Source organism: Petromyzon marinus, chromosome 48 (genome assembly GCF_048934315.1).
Source record: "Petromyzon marinus isolate PM22_M1 ecotype Great Lakes invasive population chromosome 48, UKy_Petmar_22M1.pri1.0, whole genome shotgun sequence".
NCBI lineage: Eukaryota > Metazoa > Chordata > Hyperoartia > Petromyzontiformes > Petromyzontidae > Petromyzon > Petromyzon marinus.
In genome coordinates, this window is record NC_133714.1 from 7,202,863 (window position 1) to 7,225,705 (window position 22,843).

The following is a 22,843-nucleotide window of genomic DNA, read 5'->3' on the forward strand; positions in this document are numbered from 1 at the left end:
TTCAGCGATACCGCCAAGATGTGCATGGATGGAGCATTCATTGGTGATGTGCTTGACGATTTGGGTTTCTGCACAGTCGCACAATCGGTGACATTTGATTGACAGCTTGCGACACTTCCCCCCCCCCCCCCGTGGCACGCACACAGAGCTGAGGGCCAACCCCACGTGCTTGGCAAAAGACAAAGATGCCCCGTGTAGCCTTAACAGACTGTAGGGGGCAAGTGCTGTTAGCGAGCAGCACCTATGAATGCCAGAACGGCACACGAGGGGGTGGGTGGCCAGCACCACACCCGGCCGCCTTTGTCTCCCTCAGTGGCGATGTTTACACACCGCACCAGGTACTCATTTGAGGCCGAGTCGACCTAGGGGAGGCACAGGATCGGTTCAGATAATGTCACCGGTGGTGGCCGTCGGCGGGGAATCGAACTCGGGTCGCCGGGTTCGTAGCGCGCTCACCGCTGCGCCACCGCTCCCCCGAACAGGAAGAGCTGAGGGCCAACCCCACGTGGTTCGCACGCGCGCGCGCACACACACACACGGTGACGTCACCCAAAGAAACACATCCGCGCACGTGACCACCGATCGCAGCGCTCCTATTGGGCGAGGGCGGGTCATGCGATGACGTCGACGCGCAAATCTCGCCCCTCCCTCCCCCACCGCGTGCGCGTGACGGCCCCGATCCCCCCCCCACCCACCACCCCCCCTCTCTCTCGTCCCGCCCCTCCCACTCGCCCCACCCCCCACCCATCGCTTCGGCCCCGCCCCCCTCCTGCAATCGCCCAATGTTAAATCCCCTGCACGAAGACGCGACGCGTGGAAGGTCAATCGCAATTAGCGCCGTTATCTTAATAATTAAACCCTTAGGCTGTGACCTCCCCCCCACAACAACCACCACCACCAACACCATCGTCATCACCGCCCCCCCCCACACTGAAGCCGGATTAAATTCGCGTGCCCCCCTTCCCACACCGCCTCCTCCTCGCCCCCCACCACCACCACCACCAACAAAACGCGGTAAGCAACTTGCATCGGGCATCAAGCGCTGTGCTGCTGAACCCGGTTTGACCCCAGTGCCGAGTTAAGGCCCCCCCCCTACTCTCTCTCTCTACCCTTCCACCCCCGCTCGCTCGCTCGCTCACGGCTAACGTCAGTGGCGAGTTGACGTCCGAACTGGTCCTGCGAACGATCGCCTCCATCCTTCTTCCTTCTTTGCCTCCTCCTTCCACTCTCTCAATCATCGCGAAGTGTTCAATCGGATTAACGCTTGTGACCATTACGCAAGCGGCTGGCGTGTTGGCGGCGGTGGTGGTTGTTGTTGTTGTTGGCGGTGGTGGTGGTGGTTGTTGGCGGTGGTGGTGGTTGTTGTTGTTGGCGGTGGTGGTGGTTGTTGTTGTTGGTGGTGGTTGTTGTTGTTGGCGGTGGTGGTGGTTGTTGTTGTTGGCGGTGGTGGTTGTTGTTGTTGGTGGTTGTTGTTGTTGGCGGTGGTGGTGGTGGTTGTTGTTGTTGGCGGTGGTGGTTGTTGTTGTTGGCGGTGGTGGTGGTTGTTGTTGGTGGTGGTGGTTGTTGTTGGCGGTGGTGGTTGTTGTTGTTGTTGGCGGTGGTGGTTGTTGTTGGTGGTGGTGGTTGTTGTTGTTGGCGGTGGTGGTTGTTGTTGTTGGCGGTGGTGGTGGTTGTTGTTGGTGGTGGTGGTTGTTGTTGGCGGTGGTGGTTGTTGTTGGCGGTGGTGGTTGTTGTTGGCGGTGGTGGTTGTTGTTGTTGGCGGTGGTGGTGGTTGTTGTTGGCGGTGGTGGTGGTTGTTGACCATCACGGGCGCCAATCCTCTGGTGAAGCCGAAGACCTCTGAGTTGGAGTGATGTCTCGAGACCCGGCCCCCCCCTACGGCATCCCCTCTGACTTCCCCGGCGAGCGTGATGGTGAAGTATGGCGAACCAAACCACCACACACACAATCACACAATCACACACACAATCACGCAGCGGATTGACAAAGAACGCTTACACAAAGACTCTAGGAGAAATATCTTTGAATACATTCCCTTCATTGGGCCTGGTTACGTATACAGTATACAGGACTGTACTAATACATTGTTAACATTTCGTAAATTAAGGAGGGACCCTTAACTTCATCTGAAAATATATCAACGTTTACTTGATACAACAATTTATCAATCCGTTGCTGGCCTTGGGGCCGTCCATAAATGACGTCACGCGATTTTGGACCCCCCCCCTCGTCACACAAAGTCAGACTCCCCCTCAAATATGACGAGTTAAATAGAGATTTGTGATCACGGGCCACTGAGGCAGACTCCATCTCCTCAGCAACCTGTGACCACCACCCATCCTTGCAGCGCCTCACAGCTCTCCGAACCTCCGAGCGAAGGCTGAGGTAAGCCTCCTCATTCTCTGACGTGGGATTCTGTAGCCGATGACAGTGGGCCTGTTGCTTTTTCTCAACCATCCTGAACACCTCTGTCAGCCAGGATCTCTGGGGAGGTCTGGACCGCGTACCCAAAGCAGCCATTGCAGCTGTATGAGTCACAGTCCTAAACCTCGCCCATTTACCCTCGACATCAGGAGGAGTTGGGGATGATGCCAATCCCAGCCGCAAGCGATGATGAAATTCTCGCTTGCAACTTTCATCAGATAACTGAGACCAGGCCACTTTAGGTTGGAATGGGGTCCTGGGTGTACACCCACCACCGGAGTGGAAGAATGGCAGGCACATCTTACAGATGACTAGTCGATGGTCAGAGGGCAGATCAGCTCCACGGTAGGTCCTGGTGTCAAGGACATGGGCTCGCATCCGCTGGTCCGTCACTATGTAGTCCAGCAGATGTTCTTGCTTGGACCCGGCATGCATCCATGATGTTGTGTGGATGCGCCGATGCCGGAACAGCGTGTTGGTAATTACAAGCCCATGGGCTGCACAAAAATCTAGCAGCCTCCTACCGTTGTTATTGAGCTGATCTGACCCATGCCCTCCAATCACTCCAGACCAGGTGCCAGTATCATGACCAACTCGGGCATTGAAGTCATCCAACATGATGACTCTATCCCGAGGGGTCACTTTAGCCAGCACCTGTGACAGGAGGTCATAGAAGGCATCTGACTCATCGGCTTTGCCTGCATCCCTCCACGGATGTTCATCTTCGGTGGGGGCATAAGTAACCACGACCACCATTCCTCGCCTCCGGTTGATGGGAAGGCGAGCCCAAAGTAGCCTGGGACTTACAGCTTCCCACACCTCACCGCCACGCTCCCACGCCCCCTTCATTCTTTTGTTCAAAAGAAGAGCCACAACCTGTTGTTTGGCAGTCTGCTGCCCCGAGTAGAGGACTATCCACCCCTCATGGTGGCAGGAGCCAGAGCTGGTCCACCGGACCTCCTGAATGCCACACAGATCCAGGCGGTACCGGTCCAGCTCCCGACAGAGGAGTGGCAGCCTCTCCTCCGCAGTGAGCGTTCGAACATTCCACGTGGCCACCCGTAGTGGCTTTTTGTTGTTTCTGAAGGAGCCCCGAGGGTAGATATTCAATCTCCTGGCTCCGCCAATTGGGGTTTGGCCAGCAGACGTCATAGACGCCTGGCCCCCCGGGGCCTCCGGCACAAGCTTATTAGTTACATATTTCAGTTTAACTCGTGGTTTAGTGGTAATTAATTGAAGGTGGAGGGGTTACTAGCCCCTCGCACCCGTCCAGAGCCCCCGTTCAGCCCCTGTGGTAGACACATATGCCATGAGGGGAGGAGCCAATCAAAATTGGACCTCCCCCCACAGCACTGTCCACGACAGAGTTGCCCGTCCGGCACCGTGAGGAGGTAGGGGGTTGTTTTGCCGGACCAGCTACACAGACAGCCACACAGACAGCTACACAGACAGCCACACAGACAGCCACACAGACAGCTACAGAGACAGCCACAGAGACAGCTACAGAGACAGCCACACAGACAGCCACACAGACAGCCACACAGACAGCCACACAGACAGCTACAGAGACAGCTACAGAGACAGCTACAGAGACAGCCACAGAGACAGCCACACAGACAGCCACACAGACAGCCGCACAGACAGCCGCACAGACAGCCGCACAGACAGCTACACAGACAACCACACAGACATCCACACAGACAGCCACACAGACAGCCACACAGACAGCCACACAGCTACAGAGACAGCTACACAGACAGCTAAACAGACAGCCACACAGACAGCTACAGAGACAGCTACAGAGACAGCCACACAGACAGCCACACAGACAGCTACACAGACAGCCACACAGACAGCCACAGAGACAGCTACAGAGACAACCACACAGACAGCTACACAGACAGCCACACAGACAGCCACACAGACAGTCACAGAGACAGCTACACAGACAGCTACACAGACAGCCACACAGGCAGCTACACAGACAGCCACACAGACAGCCACACAGGTAGTTACACAGACAGCCACACGGACAGCCACAGAGACAGCCACAGAGACAGCCACAGAGACAGCCACACAGGCAGCTACACAGACAGCCACACAGACAGCCACAGAGACAGCCACACAGGCAGCTACAGAGACAGCCACACAGACAGCTACAGAGACAGCCACACAACTACAGAGACAGCTACAGAGACAGCCACACAGACAGCTAGAGACAGCTACAGAGGCAGCCACGCAGACAGCTACAGAGACAGCTACAGAGACAGCTACAGAGACAGCTCCACAGACAGCCACACAGGCAGCTACAGAGACAGCCACACAGACAGCTACACAGACAGCCACACAGCTACAGAGACAGCTACAGAGACAGCCACACAGACAACTACAGAGACAGCTACAGAGACAGCCACAGAGACAGCTACACAGACAGCTACAGAGACAGCTACAGAGACAGCTACAGAGACAGCTACACAGACAGCTACACAGACAGCTACAAAGACAGCCACACAGACAGCCACACAGACAGCTACACAGACAGCTACAGAGGCAGCTACACAGACAGCCACACAGACAGCCACACAGACAGCTACAGAGACGGCTACACAGACAGCCACACAGACAGCTACAGAGACAGCTAAACAGACAGCTACACAGACAGCCACACAGACAGCTACAGAGACACCCACACAGACAGCTACAGAGACAGCCACAGAGACAGCTACAGAGACAGCTACAGAGACAGCTACAGAGACAGCCACACAGACAGCTACAGAGACGGCCACACAGCCACACAGACAGCTACAGAGACAGCCACATAGACAGCTACACAGACAGCTACACAGACAGCTACAGAGACAGCTACACAGACAGCTACAGAGACAGCTACAGAGACAGCCACACAAACAGCCACACAGACAGCTACACAGACAGCTACAGAGACAGCTACAGAGACAGCTACACAGACAGCCACACAGACAGCCACACAGACAGCTATAGAGACAGCTACACAGATAGCCACAGAGACAGCTACACAGACAGCTACACAGACAGCTACACAGACAGTCACACAGACAGTCACACATACAGCTACAGAGACAGCCACACAGACAGCTACAGAGACCCACACAGACAGCTACAGAGACAGCCACACAGACAGCTGCAGAGACAGCCACAGAGACAGCCACAGAGACAGCCACAGAGACAGCTACACAGACAGCTACACAGACAGCTACACAGACAACTACAGAGACAGCTACAGAGGCAGCAACACAGACAGCTACAGAGACAGCTACACAGACAGCCACACAGACAGCCACACAGACAGCTATACAGACAGCTACACAGACAGCCACACAGACAGCCACACAGACAGCCACACAGACAGCCACACAGACAGCCACAGAGACAGCCACAGAGACAGCTACAGAGACAGCTACACAGACAGCTACACAGACAGCCACACAGACAGCTACAGAGGCCCACACAGACAGCTACAGAGACAGCTACAGAGACAGCTACAGAGACAGCTACAGAGACAGCCACACAGACAGCTGCAGAGACAGCCACAGAGACAGCTACACAGACAGCTACACAGACAGCTACACAGACAGCTACAGAGACAGCCACACAGACAGCTACAGAGACGGTCACACAGCCACACAGACAGCTACAGAGACAGCCACACAGACAGCTACACAGGCAGCTACAGAGACAGCTACACACACAGCTACAGAGACAGTCACACAGACAGCAACAGAGACAGCCACAGAGACAGCCACACAGACAGCTGCACAGACAGCTACAGAGACAGCCACAGAGACAGCCACACAGGCAGCTACAGCGACAGCCACACAGACAGCTACACAGACAGCCACACAGCTACAGAGACAGCTACAGAGACAGCCACACAGGCAGTTACACAGACAGCCACACAGACAGCTACAGAGACAGCTACAGAGGCAGCTACACAGACAGCTAGAGACAGCTACAGAGACAGCCACACAGACAGCTACAGAGACAGCTACACAGACAGCTACAGAGACAGCTACAGAGACAGCTACAGAGACAGCCACACAGACAGCCACACAGACAGCTACACAGACAGCTACAGAGACAGCTACACAGACAGCCACACAGACAGCCGCACAGACAGCCGCACAGACAGCTACAGAGACAGCTACACAGACAACCACACAGACAGCTACAGAGACAGCTACACAGACAGCTACACAGACAGCCACACAGACAGCTACAGAGACAGCCACACAGACAGCTACAGAGACACACACACAGACAGCTACAGAGACAGCCAGAGAGACAGCTACAGAGACAGCTACAGAGACAGCCACACAGACAGCTGCAGAGACAGCCACAGAGATAGCTACAGAGACGACCACACAGACAGCTACAGAGACAACCACACAAACAGCCACACAGACAGCTACACAGACAGCTACACAGACAGCTACAGAGACAGCTACAGAGACAGCTACACAGACAGCCACACAAACAGCCACACAGACAGCTACACAGACAGCTACAGAGACAGCTACACAGACAGCTACAGAGACAGCCACACAGCTACAGAGACACCCACACAGACAGCTACAGAGACAGCCACACAGACAGCTGCAGAGACAGCCACAGAGACAGCTACACAGACAGCTACACAGACAGCCACACAGGCAGCCACACAGACAGCCACACAGACAGCCACACAGACAGCTACAGAGACAGCTACACAGACAGCTACACAGACAGCCACACAGACAGCTACCGAGACGGCCACACAGCCACACAGACAGCTACAGAGACAGCCACACAGACAGCTACAGAGACAGCTACACAGACAGCCACACAGACAGCTACAGAGACAGCCACACAGATAGCTACAGAGACACCCACACAGACAGCTACAGAGACAGCTACAGAGACAGCCGCACAGACAGCTGCAGAGACAGTCACAGAGACAGCTACACAGACAGCTACAGAGACAGCTACAGAGACAGCCACACAGACAGCTACAGAGACAGCCACACAGCCACACAGACAGCTACAGAGACAGCCACACAGACAGCTACACAGACAGCTACAGAGACAGCTACACAGACAGCTACAGAGACAGCCACACAGACAGCTACAGAGACATCCACACAGACAGCCACACAGACAGCTACACAGACAGCTACCGAGACAGCTACAGAGACAGCCACACAGACAGCTACAGAAACAGCTACAGAGACAGCCACACAGACAGCTACAGAGACAGCTACAGAGACAGCCACACAGACAGCCACACAGACAGCTACAGAGACAGCCACACAGACAGCCACACAGACAGCTACAGAGACAGCCACACAGACAGCCACACAGACAGCTACAGAGACAGCCAAACAGACAGTCTGTCCAGTGGTTCAACTGGGTCATCGAGCTGTTGACCTCTGGGTTGCAATTCCAGTGTGCTGACCATAATACCGCAGCAGCAATCATTTGCCAAGCAAGTTATCTCGCGAGACACGTATGGAATCGTGGTGCGTAAGAACAGTTGATTAATTCGCAGCTGATGCAAATAATGTTCAAGTGGCGCAACATGTTACATTGAGCCTAATGGAGCGAACGAATGTATTCCAGTGAGACGTAGGGTAACGAGGAACTACGCAGACGAGGCGGTAAACAACACGTGACAAAAAAAGTAATCGATTCTTGACTTGGATCGCATCCCACGGGACCTCGACGTGTCATCGAATTTTGCCTGGGCGGAGGGAGCTGTGAACTTGATGCATGGTCCACAAGATAAGAACCGTGTATTTGTCGAGTAAGGTGGGGGGGTGGGGTGGATGAACGAGTGGCTGGAGTGGTGGCGTGGTGGCGTAGCGCTGAGCACACTGCACCCTGAACCCGGATACCCAGGATTCACGACTCGCCCGTGGCCATGGCTGACAGCGCTGGTGAGTGATAATTGAACCGTCGTGAGCACCACCGACCCGCGCCGATCATCGCGGTGAGGTACGGCAAAACGACCCAACGCGTGGCCCCACGCGGCGTGGAAGAGGCACAACATCCAGCAGCGGATCGACAAAGAGGGCTGTTACGTGAACACTCGGTCGTGTTTTCCACTAAACGCTGGGCTCACTGTTCTGATGCTTCTGCTGCTGCTGCTGCGTATGTTTCCGCGGTTGTGCGGCGCAGCTTTCCGGATTTGTCTTTGGTTGTCGTGAGGATTGATTGTACCGGGTGTTGTAAAGGATAAGTACATTTCCATAATAGAGGTTTTTTTTTTGTGGCGGGGGTGGTGTGGGTGGGGGTGTTAGATGGGGTTAGATCGGGGTAAATATGAATGCCGTCGTTGACTCCGCCGCCACCTGACACGGCCAATCCGTGAGATTCGTCGCGTAAACCAAAACGTGCCAATTGGTTACCGGTTCAGCATACTCGTGTGTTGGAGAATAAACCCACAACCCGATTTGATCAGAAGAAAAGAAAAAAACCCTCTGTTATGACATAACATTGGTCGTGAAAACCCGCGCGACAAACAGACGTGCATTTGTTCGGCATGATGTCCAACGTTTCGCTCCACGTGCTGGGAGCTTATTCTGGAATTGAGTTCTTGGTGTTCGGTTCGATGTGTGCTGAGCAGCAGGAGGAGGTAGGGAGGAAGAGGTGAGGGGATGGGGTTCGGGTTGATCATCTGCTTGGTACATCCCTTTACCAACCTTTAACTGACTATTACGCATACCGTGTCAACCCATACGGCTTACCCCGTATTCTTGTGCAGGGAAATTGAGTTTTCAGGGCCATACTCCGTACTGCCGTTTCAATACGGGCAATATCTTTGTCTATTTGTTTGTGTTTCTCCCTTGTGATGGGACTTTGTAGGATGAACGTTGAGATTTATAAGGGGCACGGGGTGAACATTGAAGTCTGAATTGGTCTGTGATAAGGTAGGGCACTGATAAGGGTTTGACAGGTTTGTAGTGGTGAGTATACTAGTGTGTACTACTGGTGAGTGTACTGGTGGTGAGTGTACTGGTGGTGAGTGTACTAGTGTGGTGAGTGTACTAGTGGTGAATGTACTAGTGTGGTGAGTGTACTAGTGGTGAATGTACTAGTGGTGAATGTAGTCGTGGTGAGTATTTATTTGTTTGTGTTTCTCCCTTTCGATGGAACTTTGTAGGATGAACGTTGAGATGTGTACTGAGACGGGGTGACCAGTCAGGTTTCAATTGGTCTGTAATAAGGTGGGCACTGATTAGGGGTTGACAGGTATGTTGAAGTCTCCCATAGACTCAAATGTCGAAGTCTCCCATAGACTCCAATGTTGAAGTCTCCCATAGACTCCAATATCGAAGTCTCCCATAGACTCCAATGTCGAAGTCTTCCATAGACTCCAATGTTGAAGTCTCCCATAGACTCCAATGTTGAAGTCTCCCATAGACTCCAATGTTGAAGTCTCCCATAGACTCCAATGTTGAAGTCTCCCATAGACTCCAATGTCGAAGTCTCCTATAGACTCCAATGTCGAAGTCTCCCATAGACTCCAATGTCGAAGTCTCCCATAGACTCCAATGTCGAAGTCTCCCATAGACTCCAATGTCGAAGTCTCCCATAGACTCCAATGTCGAAGTCTCCCATATACTCCAATGTCGAAGTCTCCCATAGACTCCAATGTTGAAGTCTCCCATAGACTCCAATGTCGAAGTCTCCCATAGACTCCAATGTCGAAGTCTCCCATAGACTCCAATGTTGAAGTCTCCCATAGACTCCAATGTTGAAGTCTCCCATAGACTCCAATGTTGAAGTCTCCCATAGACTCCAATGTTGAAGTCTCCCATAGACTCCAATGTTGAAGTCTCCCATAGACTCCAATGTTGAAGTCTCCCATAGACTCCAATGTTGAAGTCTCCCATAGACTCCAATGTTGAAGTCTCCCATAGACTCCAATGTTGAAGTCTCCCATAGACTCCAATGTTGAAGTCTCCCATAGACTCCAATGTTGAAGTCTCCCATAGACTCCAATGTCGAAGTCTCCCATAGACTCCAATGTCGAAGTCTCCCATAGACTCCAATGTCGAAGTCTCCCATAGACTCCAATGTCGAAGTCTCCCATAGACTCCAATGTCGAAGTCTCCCATAGACTCCAATGTTGAAGTCTCCCATAGACTCCAATGTCGAAGTCTCCCATAGACTCCAATGTCGAAGTCTCCCATAGACTCCAATGTCGAAGTCTCCCATAGACTCCAATGTCGAAGTCTCCCATAGACTCCAATGTCGAAGTCTCCTATAGACTCCAATGTCGAAGTCTCCCATAGACTCCAATGTCGAAGTCTCCCATAGACTCCAATGTCGAAGTCTCCCATAGACTCCAATGTCGAAGTCTCCCATAGACTCCAATGTTGAAGTCTCCCATAGACTCCAATGTCGAAGTCTCCCATAGACTCCAATGTCGAAGTCTCCCATAGACTCCAATGTCGAAGTCTCCCATAGACTCCAATGTCGAAGTCTCCCATAGACTCCAATGTCGAAGTCTCCCATAGACTCCAATGTCGAAGTCTCCCATAGACTCCAATGTCGAAGTCTCCCATAGACTCCAATGTCGAAGTCTCCCATAGACTCCAATGTCGAAGTCTCCCATAGACTCCAATGTCGAAGTCTCCCATAGACTCCAATGTTGAAGTCTCCCATAGACTCCAATGTCGAAGTCTCCCATAGACTCCAATGTCGAAGTCTCCCATAGACTCCAATGTCGAAGTCTCCCATAGACTCCAATGTCGAAGTCTCCCATAGACTCCAATGTCGAAGTCTCCCATCGACTCCAATGTCGAAGTCTCCCATAGACTCCAATGTCGAAGTCTCCCATAGACTCCAGTGTCGAAGTCTCCCATAGACTCCAATGTCGAAGTCTCCCATAGACTCCAATGTCGAAGTCTCCCATAGACTCCAATGTTGAAGTCTCCCATAGACTCCAATGTCGAAGTCTCCCATAGACTCCAATGTCGAAGTCTCCCATAGACTCCAATGTCGAAGTCTCCCATAGACTCCAATGTTGAAGTCTCCCATAGACTCCAATGTTGAAGTCTCCCATAGACTCCAATGTTGAAGTCTCCCATAGACTCCAATCTTGAAGTCTCCCATAGACTCCAATGTTGAAGTCTCCCATAGACTCCAATGTCGAAGTCTCCCATAGACTCCAATGTCGAAGTCTCCCATAGACTCCAATGTCGAAGTCTCCCATAGACTCCAATGTCGAAGTCTCCCATAGACTCCAATGTTGAAGTCTCCCATAGACTCCAATGTCGAAGTCTCCCATAGACTCCAATGTCGAAGTCTCCCATAGACTCCAATGTCGAAGTCTCCCATAGACTCAAATGTCGAAGTCTCCCATAGACTCAAATGTCGAAGTCTCCCATCGACTCCAATGTCGAAGTCTCCCATAGACTCCAATGTCGAAGTCTCCCATAGACTCCAGTGTCGAAGTCTCCCATAGACTCCAATGTCGAAGTCTCCCATAGACTCCAATGTCGAAGTCTCCCATAGACTCCAATGTTGAAGTCTCCCATAGACTCCAATGTCGAAGTCTCCCATAGACTCCAATGTCGAAGTCTCCCATAGACTCCAATGTCGAAGTCTCCCATAGACTCCAATGTCGAAGTCTCCCATAGACTCCAATGTTGAAGTCTCCCATAGACTCCAATGTTGAAGTCTCCCATAGACTCCAATGTTGAAGTCTCCCATAGACTCCAATCTTGAAGTCTCCCATAGACTCCAATGTTGAAGTCTCCCATAGACTCCAATCTTGAAGTCTCCCATAGACTCCAATGTCGAAGTCTCCCATAGACTCCAATGTCGAAGTCTCCCATAGACTCCAATGTCGAAGTCTCCCATAGACTCCAATGTCGAAGTCTCCCATAGACTCCAATGTCGAAGTCTCCCATAGACTCCAATGTCGAAGTCTCCCATAGACTCCAATGTCGAAGTCTCCCATAGACTCCAATGTCGAAGTCTCCCATAGACTCCAATGTCGAAGTCTCCCATAGACTCCAATGTCGAAGTCTCCCATAGACTCCAATGTCGAAGTCTCCCATAGACTCCAATGTCGAAGTCTCCCATAGACTCCAATGTCGAAGTCTCCCATAGACTCCAATGTCGAAGTCTCCCATAGACTCCAATGTCGAAGTCTCCCATAGACTCCAATGTCGAAGTCTCCCATAGACTCCAATGTCGAAGTCTCCCATAGACTCCAATGTCGAAGTCTCCCATAGACTCCAATGTTGATGTCTCCCATAGACTTCAATGTTGAAGTCTCCCATAGACTCCAATGTTGAAGTCTCCCATAGACTCCAATGTTGAAGTCTCCCATAGACTCCAATGTCGAAGTCTCCCATAGACTCCAATGTTGATGTCTCCCATAGACTTCAATGTTGAAGTCTCCCATAGACTCCAATGTTGAAGTCTCCCATAGACTCCAATGTTGAAGTCTCCCATAGACTCCAATGTTGAAATCTCCCATAGACTCCAATGTTGAAGTCTCCCATAGACTCCAATGTTAAATTCTCCAATGGACTCCAATTTTGAAGCATACCGTGTCAACCCATACAGTTTACCCGGTTTTATTGTACAGGGAAATTGAGATTTCAGGTCCACGCGGCGTACAGCCGTTTCAATACGGGCAAAAAAAGTCTATTTTTCATGTTTCTACCTTATGATGGGACTTTATAGGATGAACGTTGAGATGTATAAGGGGCATGGGGTAACCATTAAGGTCTGAATTGGTTTGCAATAAGGTAGGCACTACTAATAAGGGTATGAGTATGGTCATGTAAGGTCTGTTATCCTACAAAGCCACGTGTTGTTTTCATAACGCCAAATTTCGATATATCCCAATGAATGTGTTGGAACACATTTTTGCCTAGCTCCGACGCGAAGTGGATATTAACGGGATTTGAGTGAACGGAACTACGTCGCGCGAGTAGGAATAAGCTGTTGTTCGGCCGCGTCGGCATAGCATCACGCAGGGCGTTGGGATGCTGCTGGATGCTTCTAGACGCTACCCACGCGCCTCGGTCTTTGTTCGGCCTGCGTACGCATCTGACGTGTTATCGCGGACCGTGCTTTAGCCAGTATTATTCATTTATAACGCGATGTTTCCACAATGTGGTGTTCGGGAATGTAACAACTTCCACGTTATAGGAGAACATGCTGTGTACGGTCAACAAACCCATGGGGAGCGTGGGAAGGCCTTCATTCAGCAGTGGACTGGCAAGTGCCATGCGTGGTGGAACAGCACTTGCCCCGTCATTCTGCTTGGCTATACAAATAATGACAAAGTACCGGAGTACATTTCGTATATATTCGTGCCATTCTTATAGCGCATGACTATCGTAAAGGTGCTGTGTTTCACAGATGATAAAGTCTGCCAGTGGGGCAGCGATACTGCTGCGTGTGATCCCAACTGACCAATTTGCAGGAGATTTTTTACATTTTGGACCGTGACGCTGGCTCATTTCGAGCGACGTCGGAGGACCTTTAACAGTGTTTTGTGGTTAATACGCCCGCAGTAATAACCGGGGGGGAGCAGCCGCAATCGAACAAAGAACCTCTACAACAAGCGGCGAACGCGCCACTGCTGGACCGTGCCACACTGCTCCCCCGATGCGGTTGATCCCGGCCTCCTTTGTCTTCCTTTTAACCCGTCGGCGGCCTCCGTCCGCTTTTGTGCTCAGCGAGAGGAGGACACGGCGGAGGAAGAGGTGCGGTGGAGGGGGTCAGGGTCAGGGTCGGCCACCTCTGTCCCGGCTCGGCGTCGGCCGCGATGGCTTCGGCAGCGGAAGCGAAGTCCTTCCCACGGAAGGATCAGCCGGATCCAGGCGGAGTGACCGCCGCCGAGATGGGACCGCTGCTGCCGGGACGCACCGTGAGTCGCTGGGAGCTGCTGGTGGCCGTGGGTGTCGGGGCGGCACATGTCACCGCGTTCAGTTGTCAGGTCCGCCTTCGCTAAACCCGCAATGACCAACGTGGTGAAGTGTAGCTCGGTGATCCTCGGGACCAACGTGGCATGGGGAGGCGTTCAATCCGACAGAGAGACACTTGCAGTGGAAACTGTCCACAACAGACATGCAGGGCAGTCAGACCGCGACGCAAGCGGCAATACACAGATGCGCCAATAGCCACCGAGAAACGCACAGGTAGAAATATCCCTCGTATAGCCTTCAACAGACTGTTGGGGCAAGTACTGTTAGCAAGCACCTAATGAAGGTGCTTGCTAACAGTAGGGGGGGTGGGTGGTCAACACCACGCCCGGCCATCTTTGTCTCCATAAGTAGAGATGTTTACACAATGCACTTGGTACTCATTTCAGGCTCAGTAGACCTCAGGGATGCCCAGGACCGGTTCAGATAATCGTCAATGGTGTCGTTAAACCCACCTCCACCCGACACAGCCAAATTAGTAAGGTTTGTCACATAAACAGAACATGGCAATTCGTTACGAGTACAGCACACCGGTGTGTTGGAGAGCCAATCCACAACATTAACATCAACGTAAAACAACACAACAGCAATATATATGTATTACTGTAAATGTTTTAGGGTCTGTAGTGTGTGTTATTGTACAGACCAACACGTAAAATGCTGCTAATGCTACGTGTTGCATACTAGTGTTGTACAGGAATTGTCTTGTCCAGTACGCGTGAACGCTGGTCCCCCCACCCTACCACCCCTCCCCTACCACCCCCTCCCCACCATTCCTCCCCTATCCCCCCACCCCACCATCCCCCACCACCCCTCCCCTATTACATTTACACATTTCTACATTATACACAATATATAACGTATACCCAGTGCTTGTGTATTATACGTCACATGACATATTTCACGTAATATTGTCCTATTATATTTACTATCTCTTTGCATCCCATTTACATTTTAGATTATATATTTTTTCAACTACCCAACCTAGTCCGGCTAAATACAAAATCCGTCTAGCAAGAGTCTGATTATCCATGGTCCAGCTAGCCAGGGATTTACTTTATTAGAGAGGTCAGTGCCGCCCTATGAGTCCGGCGGCCCTGAGTTCAATTCCTGGTCGCGGCTAATATCAGTGGCGGATGTAAATACCTCAAGCAGTCCTGGCTGCCCACGTAACTTCACTGGCCAGCTTGATGAAGTATGGACAAAGATTCTTCATGACTGACCTAGCGTGTTGTAGATCTTTAGTTCTTGGAATATTTCATTCATAATTGTCTATGTAGTTTATGTATGTATATATCGAACTTCTTACCACCGTACGTAGCCAACCGTGCTAATCGGCGGTGTTTATGTTTGCGTACCGATTGTTGTCACTCGTATTGGTAGTAAATCCACCTGTGGCCACCCAGCAGAATAAACCGGCACAGTCGGTCAATCGGCAGGTCGCGTGTGATGGGGTAATGTGTGGGTGATCCCACCGCTTCCGAGATGTCTGGTGATCTTGGAAGACCAAGCCAAGAAAACCATCAAGAGGGGAGGGGGGGGGGGCTTTGGAGTTTTCTCTAAAAACGATACTTTTTTTTCCCAGGTTAGGACTACTGAGCTTCATAGCTCTCTTTCAGAAGCGACCTGGCCACAAATGATAGCTCAACGAAGTGGCTTATCTATCACGTGGTAATGTATGGCAGCCAAATAGTCTAAACCCACGTTGAACATGCAAACTCTAAATATTCAGGTCGTCAGGGTTGGGATCGAACCCAAGACCTCCTGCATACTACGTTGCGAAAGAAGTTCAAGATAAACACACACAGGCGAAGTACAGTGGTACCTCGGAGATCGAACTTAATTTGTTCCAAAACCGTGTTCAAACACCGATTTGTTCGAACACCGAATCAATTTTCCCCATAAGAATGAATGGAAATAGCATTAATTGGTTCCCCACCCACCATAGGATGCTCCTATTATGGGCCATTTTTACACAAAGTTTTCAATATTCAAATACAGTACAGTACATAAAAGCATACAAAAAACAAGAAACACAGTTATAATTAATAGAATAAATGAACATTGAACTTCACTTTACCTGTAGTAAGGAGAGTGGATGGCTTGAGTGGAAGATGGTGAGGAGGGGAGGAGGTGTCAGTGTTGCTTGGAAGGGGAGTCCCCCTCCATAAACACGTTGGGTAACTGCCCTTCTTGGGTTCTTTATTCTCTTTGCCTTTTGTCGAGCACTAACTGTGATTCACTTGAGGGCCTTTTTACTAAAAACTGATCAAGAGAGGATTGTTTCTGCCTCCGTTTTAAGGTGTTTCTGAAATGACTCAATGCATTATCATTATAAAAATCGCCTGCTCCGCTGGCTACTGCCTTATCTGGATGATATTTTTGTACAAAATTGTGTAACTCAGCCCATTTTGCCACCTTTGAAAAGGGCTTTCGTGTAGAGTTTTTTAAAGTTGGAAATTACCTGTTGGTCCATGGGCTGGATGAGAGGATTCGTATTGGGGGGGGCAGGAACTTTACAGTGATGAAGGACGAGAGCTACGCGTAAACTGGGCCATTCGCCATTGTCTTGGTTGCCCTGGCTACGCGTCTAGGCCCAAACCGGTTCTTTCCAGTTGTTCGACCTCCGAATTTTTGTTCGATGTCCGGGGTAAAAAATGGTCGAAAATTTTGTTCGATCACCGAATTGTCCGAGTTCTGGGGCGTTCGATTTCCGAGGTTTTACTGTAGTTAACATCTCGCCACCGTGGAGCCTCTAGTGGAGGGCCTTCTGCCAGCGGTGGCACGAGCGAGGCATTTCAGGGCTGCACCTTTACCAAATCTGCGGGTGTGCAGGATGCGCGGGCGACTTCTGGTGGAGCCACTGAGGAGGAAGAAGATGAGGAGGAGGAGGTGCCGCTGAGAGTCATCACGCTGCCCGAGCAGGCCCACCACGCCATGGAGAAGATGGAGGAGTTTGTGTACAAGGTATGTATGTGTGTACGTTGAACTTCTTTCACACCGTACGTAGCCAACCGCGATAATGGGCGGTGCGGGGGGAAGGACAAAGCTGCCACGCTTCTGAGAGACTCAACCACGACTCATGACGAGTCCCTCTCTCCCTCACACTCTCAGCACCGCTCACAGGAAAAAGACAAAGATCCCCCGTGTAGCCTCAACAGACTGTTGGGGCAAGTGCTTTTAGCGAGCACCTATGAAGGCTGGCACGGCACACGAGGGGGGTGGGTGGCCAGCACCACGCCCGGCCGCCTTTGTCTCTCTAGTGGCGATGTTTACTACACACCGCACCAGCTACTCGTGTTTAGGCTGAGTCGACCTCCTATTGCACAGCCACGCTCGCTCAGCTTACTACCCCGTCCCAACAGTGAACGTGACCTCCTTGCTCTTTCTGATGTGCCTACGAGCATTTTTAGTGGCCACTCCATGTGCCCATGGGCGCTGCCCACTCCTCTGCCAGCTCGTCCAGCATCCCGGCTAGCTCTGCCCCGCTGCATCATGGGTCGAGCACGAGGGCAGAATATTTTACACGGAGATAGAAAAAAAAAAATCTCTCGATTTTCACAAAAACCTCGGGACACCGGTCGCAGTGTCTCGTCGCGTAAGTGACGGGCATTTTCCGCGTGATTATCATCATCATTGTCATCAACGTTGTTATCATCGGAATCATATTAATCATCATTATTATCACCGTCATAATCATCATTACTCTCCTCATCATCACCACGATTGTCGCCGCGATCATCGGCATCACTGCCTCCTGTTTATTTTACACTTTTTTTTCTCTGCCAAAAGGTCAGGGCTTCCGAAATATGCAGCTGCCTTGCCCGTCTTTTGACCCAGAAGACCCCGTTATAGCAAAGTGGGAAGCGGTTGTTTACAGTGGGCATCATCAACTGGCCACAGCTGAACAATAGCGGGGGGGGGGGGGGGAGCAGCTACAAACACAAGCGGAATTGCAGAGTAAACGAATACAAGTCGATTACTCATTGTCTTTGGTGGGCGGAGGGGGGGAGTCAGGAGGCAGTCTTAACAAGAGAGGTGGAACCCCTTGGTCAGTATTCACCAAAGGTCACTGAGGTTGGTTACATAGGTTTGTAGGTCGACTCGACCTCAAATGAGCACTTGGAGTGGTGTGTAAACATCGCCACTGGGGAGACAAAGGCGGCTGGGGTGTGGTGTTGTTGGAATTGCAGAGTAAACGAATACAAGTCGATTACTCATTGTCTTTGGTGGGCGGAGGGGGGGAGTCAGGAGGCAGTCGTAACAAGAGAGGTGGAACCCCTCCTCGGTCAGTATTCACCAAAGGTCACTGAGGTTGGTTACATAGGTTTGTAGGTCGACTCGACCTCAAAATGAGTACTTGGAGTGGTGTGTAAACATCGCCACTGGGGAGACAAAGGCGGCTGGGGTGTGGTGTTGTCCGCCCACCCCCCTCGTGTGCCGTGCCGTCATTCATAGGTGCTCCTCGCTAACAGCGCTCGCCCCAACAGCCTCTTCAGGCTGTACGGGGGATCTTAGCCTTCGTATCGGGAGAGATCGTCCACTAACTTTGGGATGGGCGGTTGCTGTGTGCTGTGTGAGATACTTTTCTGGGTTATATCTCGGAGGGCTCGGGGTGGGCAGGAAGAGGGGGCGGGGGGGCGGTTACGATTAAGCAGTTGACAGACTGTCATTTTGTTTTTGGTGTTGTAACCGTGAGGTCTTGCAGGACCGGGCACTTGTGAAGCTGAGTAACGCAGCGAATCATTGAGAGGGCGCGGGGGGGGGGTGGGGATGGGGCGCTTGTTTCCCCCTCTCCGAACACATTTCGTGGCAGTTAGAAGCAATGCGCCTCACGCGATTTGCGTGTCTGTGGTTTTGCGACCGGCACCTTGGGGTTCGTGCCAACGCTGTGCATGACGGCGCGGCTGTGTGCTCGTGCCAGCTGGGGTGGCGGGTGGCGGGGGGGGGGAGGGCGGCGGGGGGTGCCGATTCGGGCACCCCCGGCGACGTTCGCTTCTAATGCATGCGGCGTTACGAACAAAAACAAAACCATAACACCCAGCAGCAGCAGCAGCAGCAGCCTCGCTAGATGCAATAAAAATGTAATCTGGACAAGTCAGGATGAGCTGCCCCACGACCGCATGGTGCAAGTTGCTGGCGCAGGCTTTACAATAAAAAAAACGAGGAAGAATGATCACGCGCACCCATGGGATTATGGAAAGTAGTTGACGAGAGATAATCGCGTGACTTTTAACGGACCGACTTGAAGGGTACAGTGAGGGGATAAAAGTATTTGATCCCCTGCTGATTTTGTACGTTGCTGCCTATGACCCCAAGAACACCATCCCCCACCGTCAAACATGGAGGTGGAAACATTATGCTTTGGGGGTGTTTTTCTGCTAAGGGGACAGGACAACTTCACCGCATCAAAGGGACGATGGACGGGGCCATGTCCCGTCAAATCTTGCGTGAGAACCTCCTTCCCTCAGCCAGGGCATTGAAAATGGGTCGTGGATGGGTATTCGAGTTGCCAAACGTCAGCCTCGAAACCTTAATGACTTGGAGAAGATCTGCAAAGAGGAGTGGGACAAAATCCCTCCTGAGATGTGTGCAAACCTGGTGGCCAACTACAAGAAACGTCTGACCCTTGTGATTGCCAACAAGGGTTTTGCCACCAAGTACTAAATCATGTTTTGCAGAGGGGTCAAATACTTATTTCCCTCATTAAAATGCAAATCAAATTATAACATTTTTGACATGCGTTTTTTCAGGATTTTCTTGTTGTTATTCTGTCTCTCACTGTTCAAATAAACCTACCATTAAAATGATAGACTGATCATTTCTTTGTCAGTGGGCAAACGTACAAAATCAGCAGGGGATCAAATACTTTTTTCCCTCACTGTAGCTCTGTGAGATGACATTCGGTGGGCCCCCTCTCTCACACGGAAGGGTTTGCGCTGCTCCACGAGACAATCGGTTGGATCCGTGGTCTCGTGACGTGACGGCGTGATGCAGATAGCACGATCGAAATCAAGCTTTGGTAAAATGACAACACAATTTTTTAAGAAAAATCATGCAAATGGATGGAGCCTTCGTTCTCCTGAGTGTTCAGTTCGCCGTAATTACTTTGCAAGGTGCACGAGATGGCCACGCAAGGTGCGCACGGCTTGTGACGTTACCAACTTGTCTGAAAAGGCTTGCCCAAGTTTTGGGCGCTCCCTCCGCCCACTTTGATAAATTTGGCCGATTTCTCTCTTGGGTAGTTTCCTGATAGCCAACACAAGCGTTGTGCTGAAGTTCCATTCACGTTCGATCGCCTTTTACAGACGGGACAGAGCGAGTGCATTAACCCTTTTAACCTTCGCTGAGAAGCAGTCAAAAATGTACGAGGACGTGCAAAATCTGGGCCGTCATCTCGTCGCCGCGAGTTTCGAGTTCGAGTTGATTTCGCCGAACTCCGATCAGCACGGTTGGCTACGTCAAAAGAAATCCGGCGTACGTACGTACAACTAGGCGAGAGCTCAAGAGACCAGGCGAGAGTCTCATTAGCAGGAGTGACGTGGGTCACCACAAAAGCAAAACAATAATTAGAGTAAAGAAACCTGAACAGAAACAAAAACACATTCCACGAGCAGTCGAGAATATTGTCGTTCGTTCGTTCATTTCTCGGTCTGCTTGTCCTGGTGAGGGTCGTGGCGGAAGCGTGTTAAGTGGGGCGGTCGAGACCTCCCTTTCCCTGGCGACAGGCTCTTCCTGGGGAATTCTTAGGCGTTTCCAGGCCAGCCAAGGGACATAGTCCCGCCAGCGTGTCCTGGATCTTCGCCCACAATATTGTAGTAACACAAATCAACGTGAAATCAAAGCATAATGTTAAATTCCCTACAGCGCCAAATTCGCTGCCAGCGCCAAACTCGATTCACCTCCAGATTGAGCACGGCACAAATCACACAACTGGGCTACAGAAACATTTCAAAAAGAGGTGCAGGGTCGCTCTCGTACGAACATATGTAAAGAGACGAGGATACACACGAAGTCAAAAGCAATTGCGGAGAGTCGAATGACCGAGGACCGTTTTTGGAAGCGATTGGAAATTCCAGCGTGTTTTTGTTTTTATCGTGAACCCATCGACGGGCCTAACGGGCGTCCGGTCGCGCAGGTGTGGGAACGGCGCTGGCAGGTTATCCCGTTCGACCTGCTGCCCAGCTGGCTGCAGGACAACGACTACCTCCTGCAGGGCCACCGGCCGCCAATGCCGTCGTTCCGCGCATGCTTCAGCAGCATCTTCCGCATCCACACGGAGACCGGCAACATCTGGACGCACCTCATCGGTGAGAGAAGGTTGCGCGAATAGCGGCACGCATCGTGACGATGGCTTTGCACGTTTGGTAAGCGCGCCGTTGTTCGAGACGCGGGGGGTGTCGCGAATGTGATTTGTTTTACAGACGAAAGCCTTGCAAGTAGTTTAGCAGTAGGGGGCGATGCTGCTATGTGTAAAGAGTGCTTTGCTGGTCATTTTTTTTGTCGTTGCAAATTTGGACCGTGAGGCCTGCATACAATGGCATATGTGTGTGTCTCTCTCTCTCTGTGTGTCTCTGTGTTATCTTTCTCTGCTTATGTGTCTGTGTATGTGTCTCCGTGTCTGTGTTTTGTCTCTCTCTCAAATGTAGCAATCTTTGGAAGAACGTAATCAACCAGGTAGGGTGTTGACTGTTATGTTAGCCGACTCTCTGTGTTGTATTGTAAGTTTACTAGGTTTGTTTTCTTTTTCATTTGTACCTGATGATGATTGCTTGTGTTGCAATCGAAACGTCGTATGCTATTATTTAAAAATATATATACATTTATTTTTTACGTGACTTTACCGAAAGAACCAAAGAGTCATTCCTGCAGTCACGAAAGCTCCAAAGCAAGTTTTAATGGCCTGCCCATTTCGAATGACGTAAGGGGATCATTACCGTCCACTGTGAAGAAGATTAAAGTTAGGCCTTGGGCTTTGTGGTCAGGTCAAGGGTCGGCAACCCGCGGCTGCTGAGCCGCATGCGGTGACTCCATAAGGACTGCAGTGGCGGCTCTTGAAAATCGAAACAAATGTCTCTTCTTGTTATTGTGGTTGCTGACCCCCTGTTTACCATGGGAGTCCAGTTTACCATGGAGGTCCAGTTTACCATGGAGGTCCAGTTTACCATGGGAGTCCAGTTTACCATGGGAGTCCAGTTTACCATGGAGGTCCAGTTCACCATAGAGGTCCAGTTTACCATGGAGGTCCAGTTTACCATGGGAGTCCAGTTTACCATGGGAGTCCAGTTTACCATGGAGGTCCAGTTTACCATGGAAGTCTAGTTTACCATTGAGGTCCAGTTTACCATGGGAGTCCAGTTTACCATAGGAGTCCAGTTTACCACGGAAGTCTAGTTTGCCATGGGAGTCCAGTTTACCACGGAGGTCCAATTTACCATGGGAGTCCAGTT

At 51.2% G+C, this 22,843-nt stretch overlaps 1 protein-coding gene across 5 annotated transcripts in view; it reads left to right on the plus strand.

Moving 5' to 3' along the window:
* Window positions 1-760: 760 nt before the first annotated feature.
* ADIPOR1 (adiponectin receptor 1) overlaps window positions 761-22,843 on the plus strand; it is a 31,538-nt gene continuing 9,455 nt past the window's right edge. Inside the window, exons 1-4 of one of the 5 annotated variants that reach the window (XM_032972302.2) lie at window positions 762-1,014; window positions 14,148-14,338; window positions 17,229-17,360; window positions 21,532-21,703. In XM_032972302.2, the coding sequence (XP_032828193.2) occupies window positions 783-1,014; window positions 14,148-14,338; window positions 17,229-17,360; window positions 21,532-21,703 (727 nt within the window). In that variant the 5' untranslated portion in view covers window positions 762-782. Of the gene's footprint in view, window positions 1,015-1,748; window positions 1,919-7,910; window positions 8,376-14,147; window positions 14,339-17,228; window positions 17,361-21,531; window positions 21,704-22,843 lie in introns of those variants that run through there. The other 4 variants (XM_032972299.2, XM_076074496.1, XM_032972300.2 and 1 more) reach the window with 4 other exon arrangements.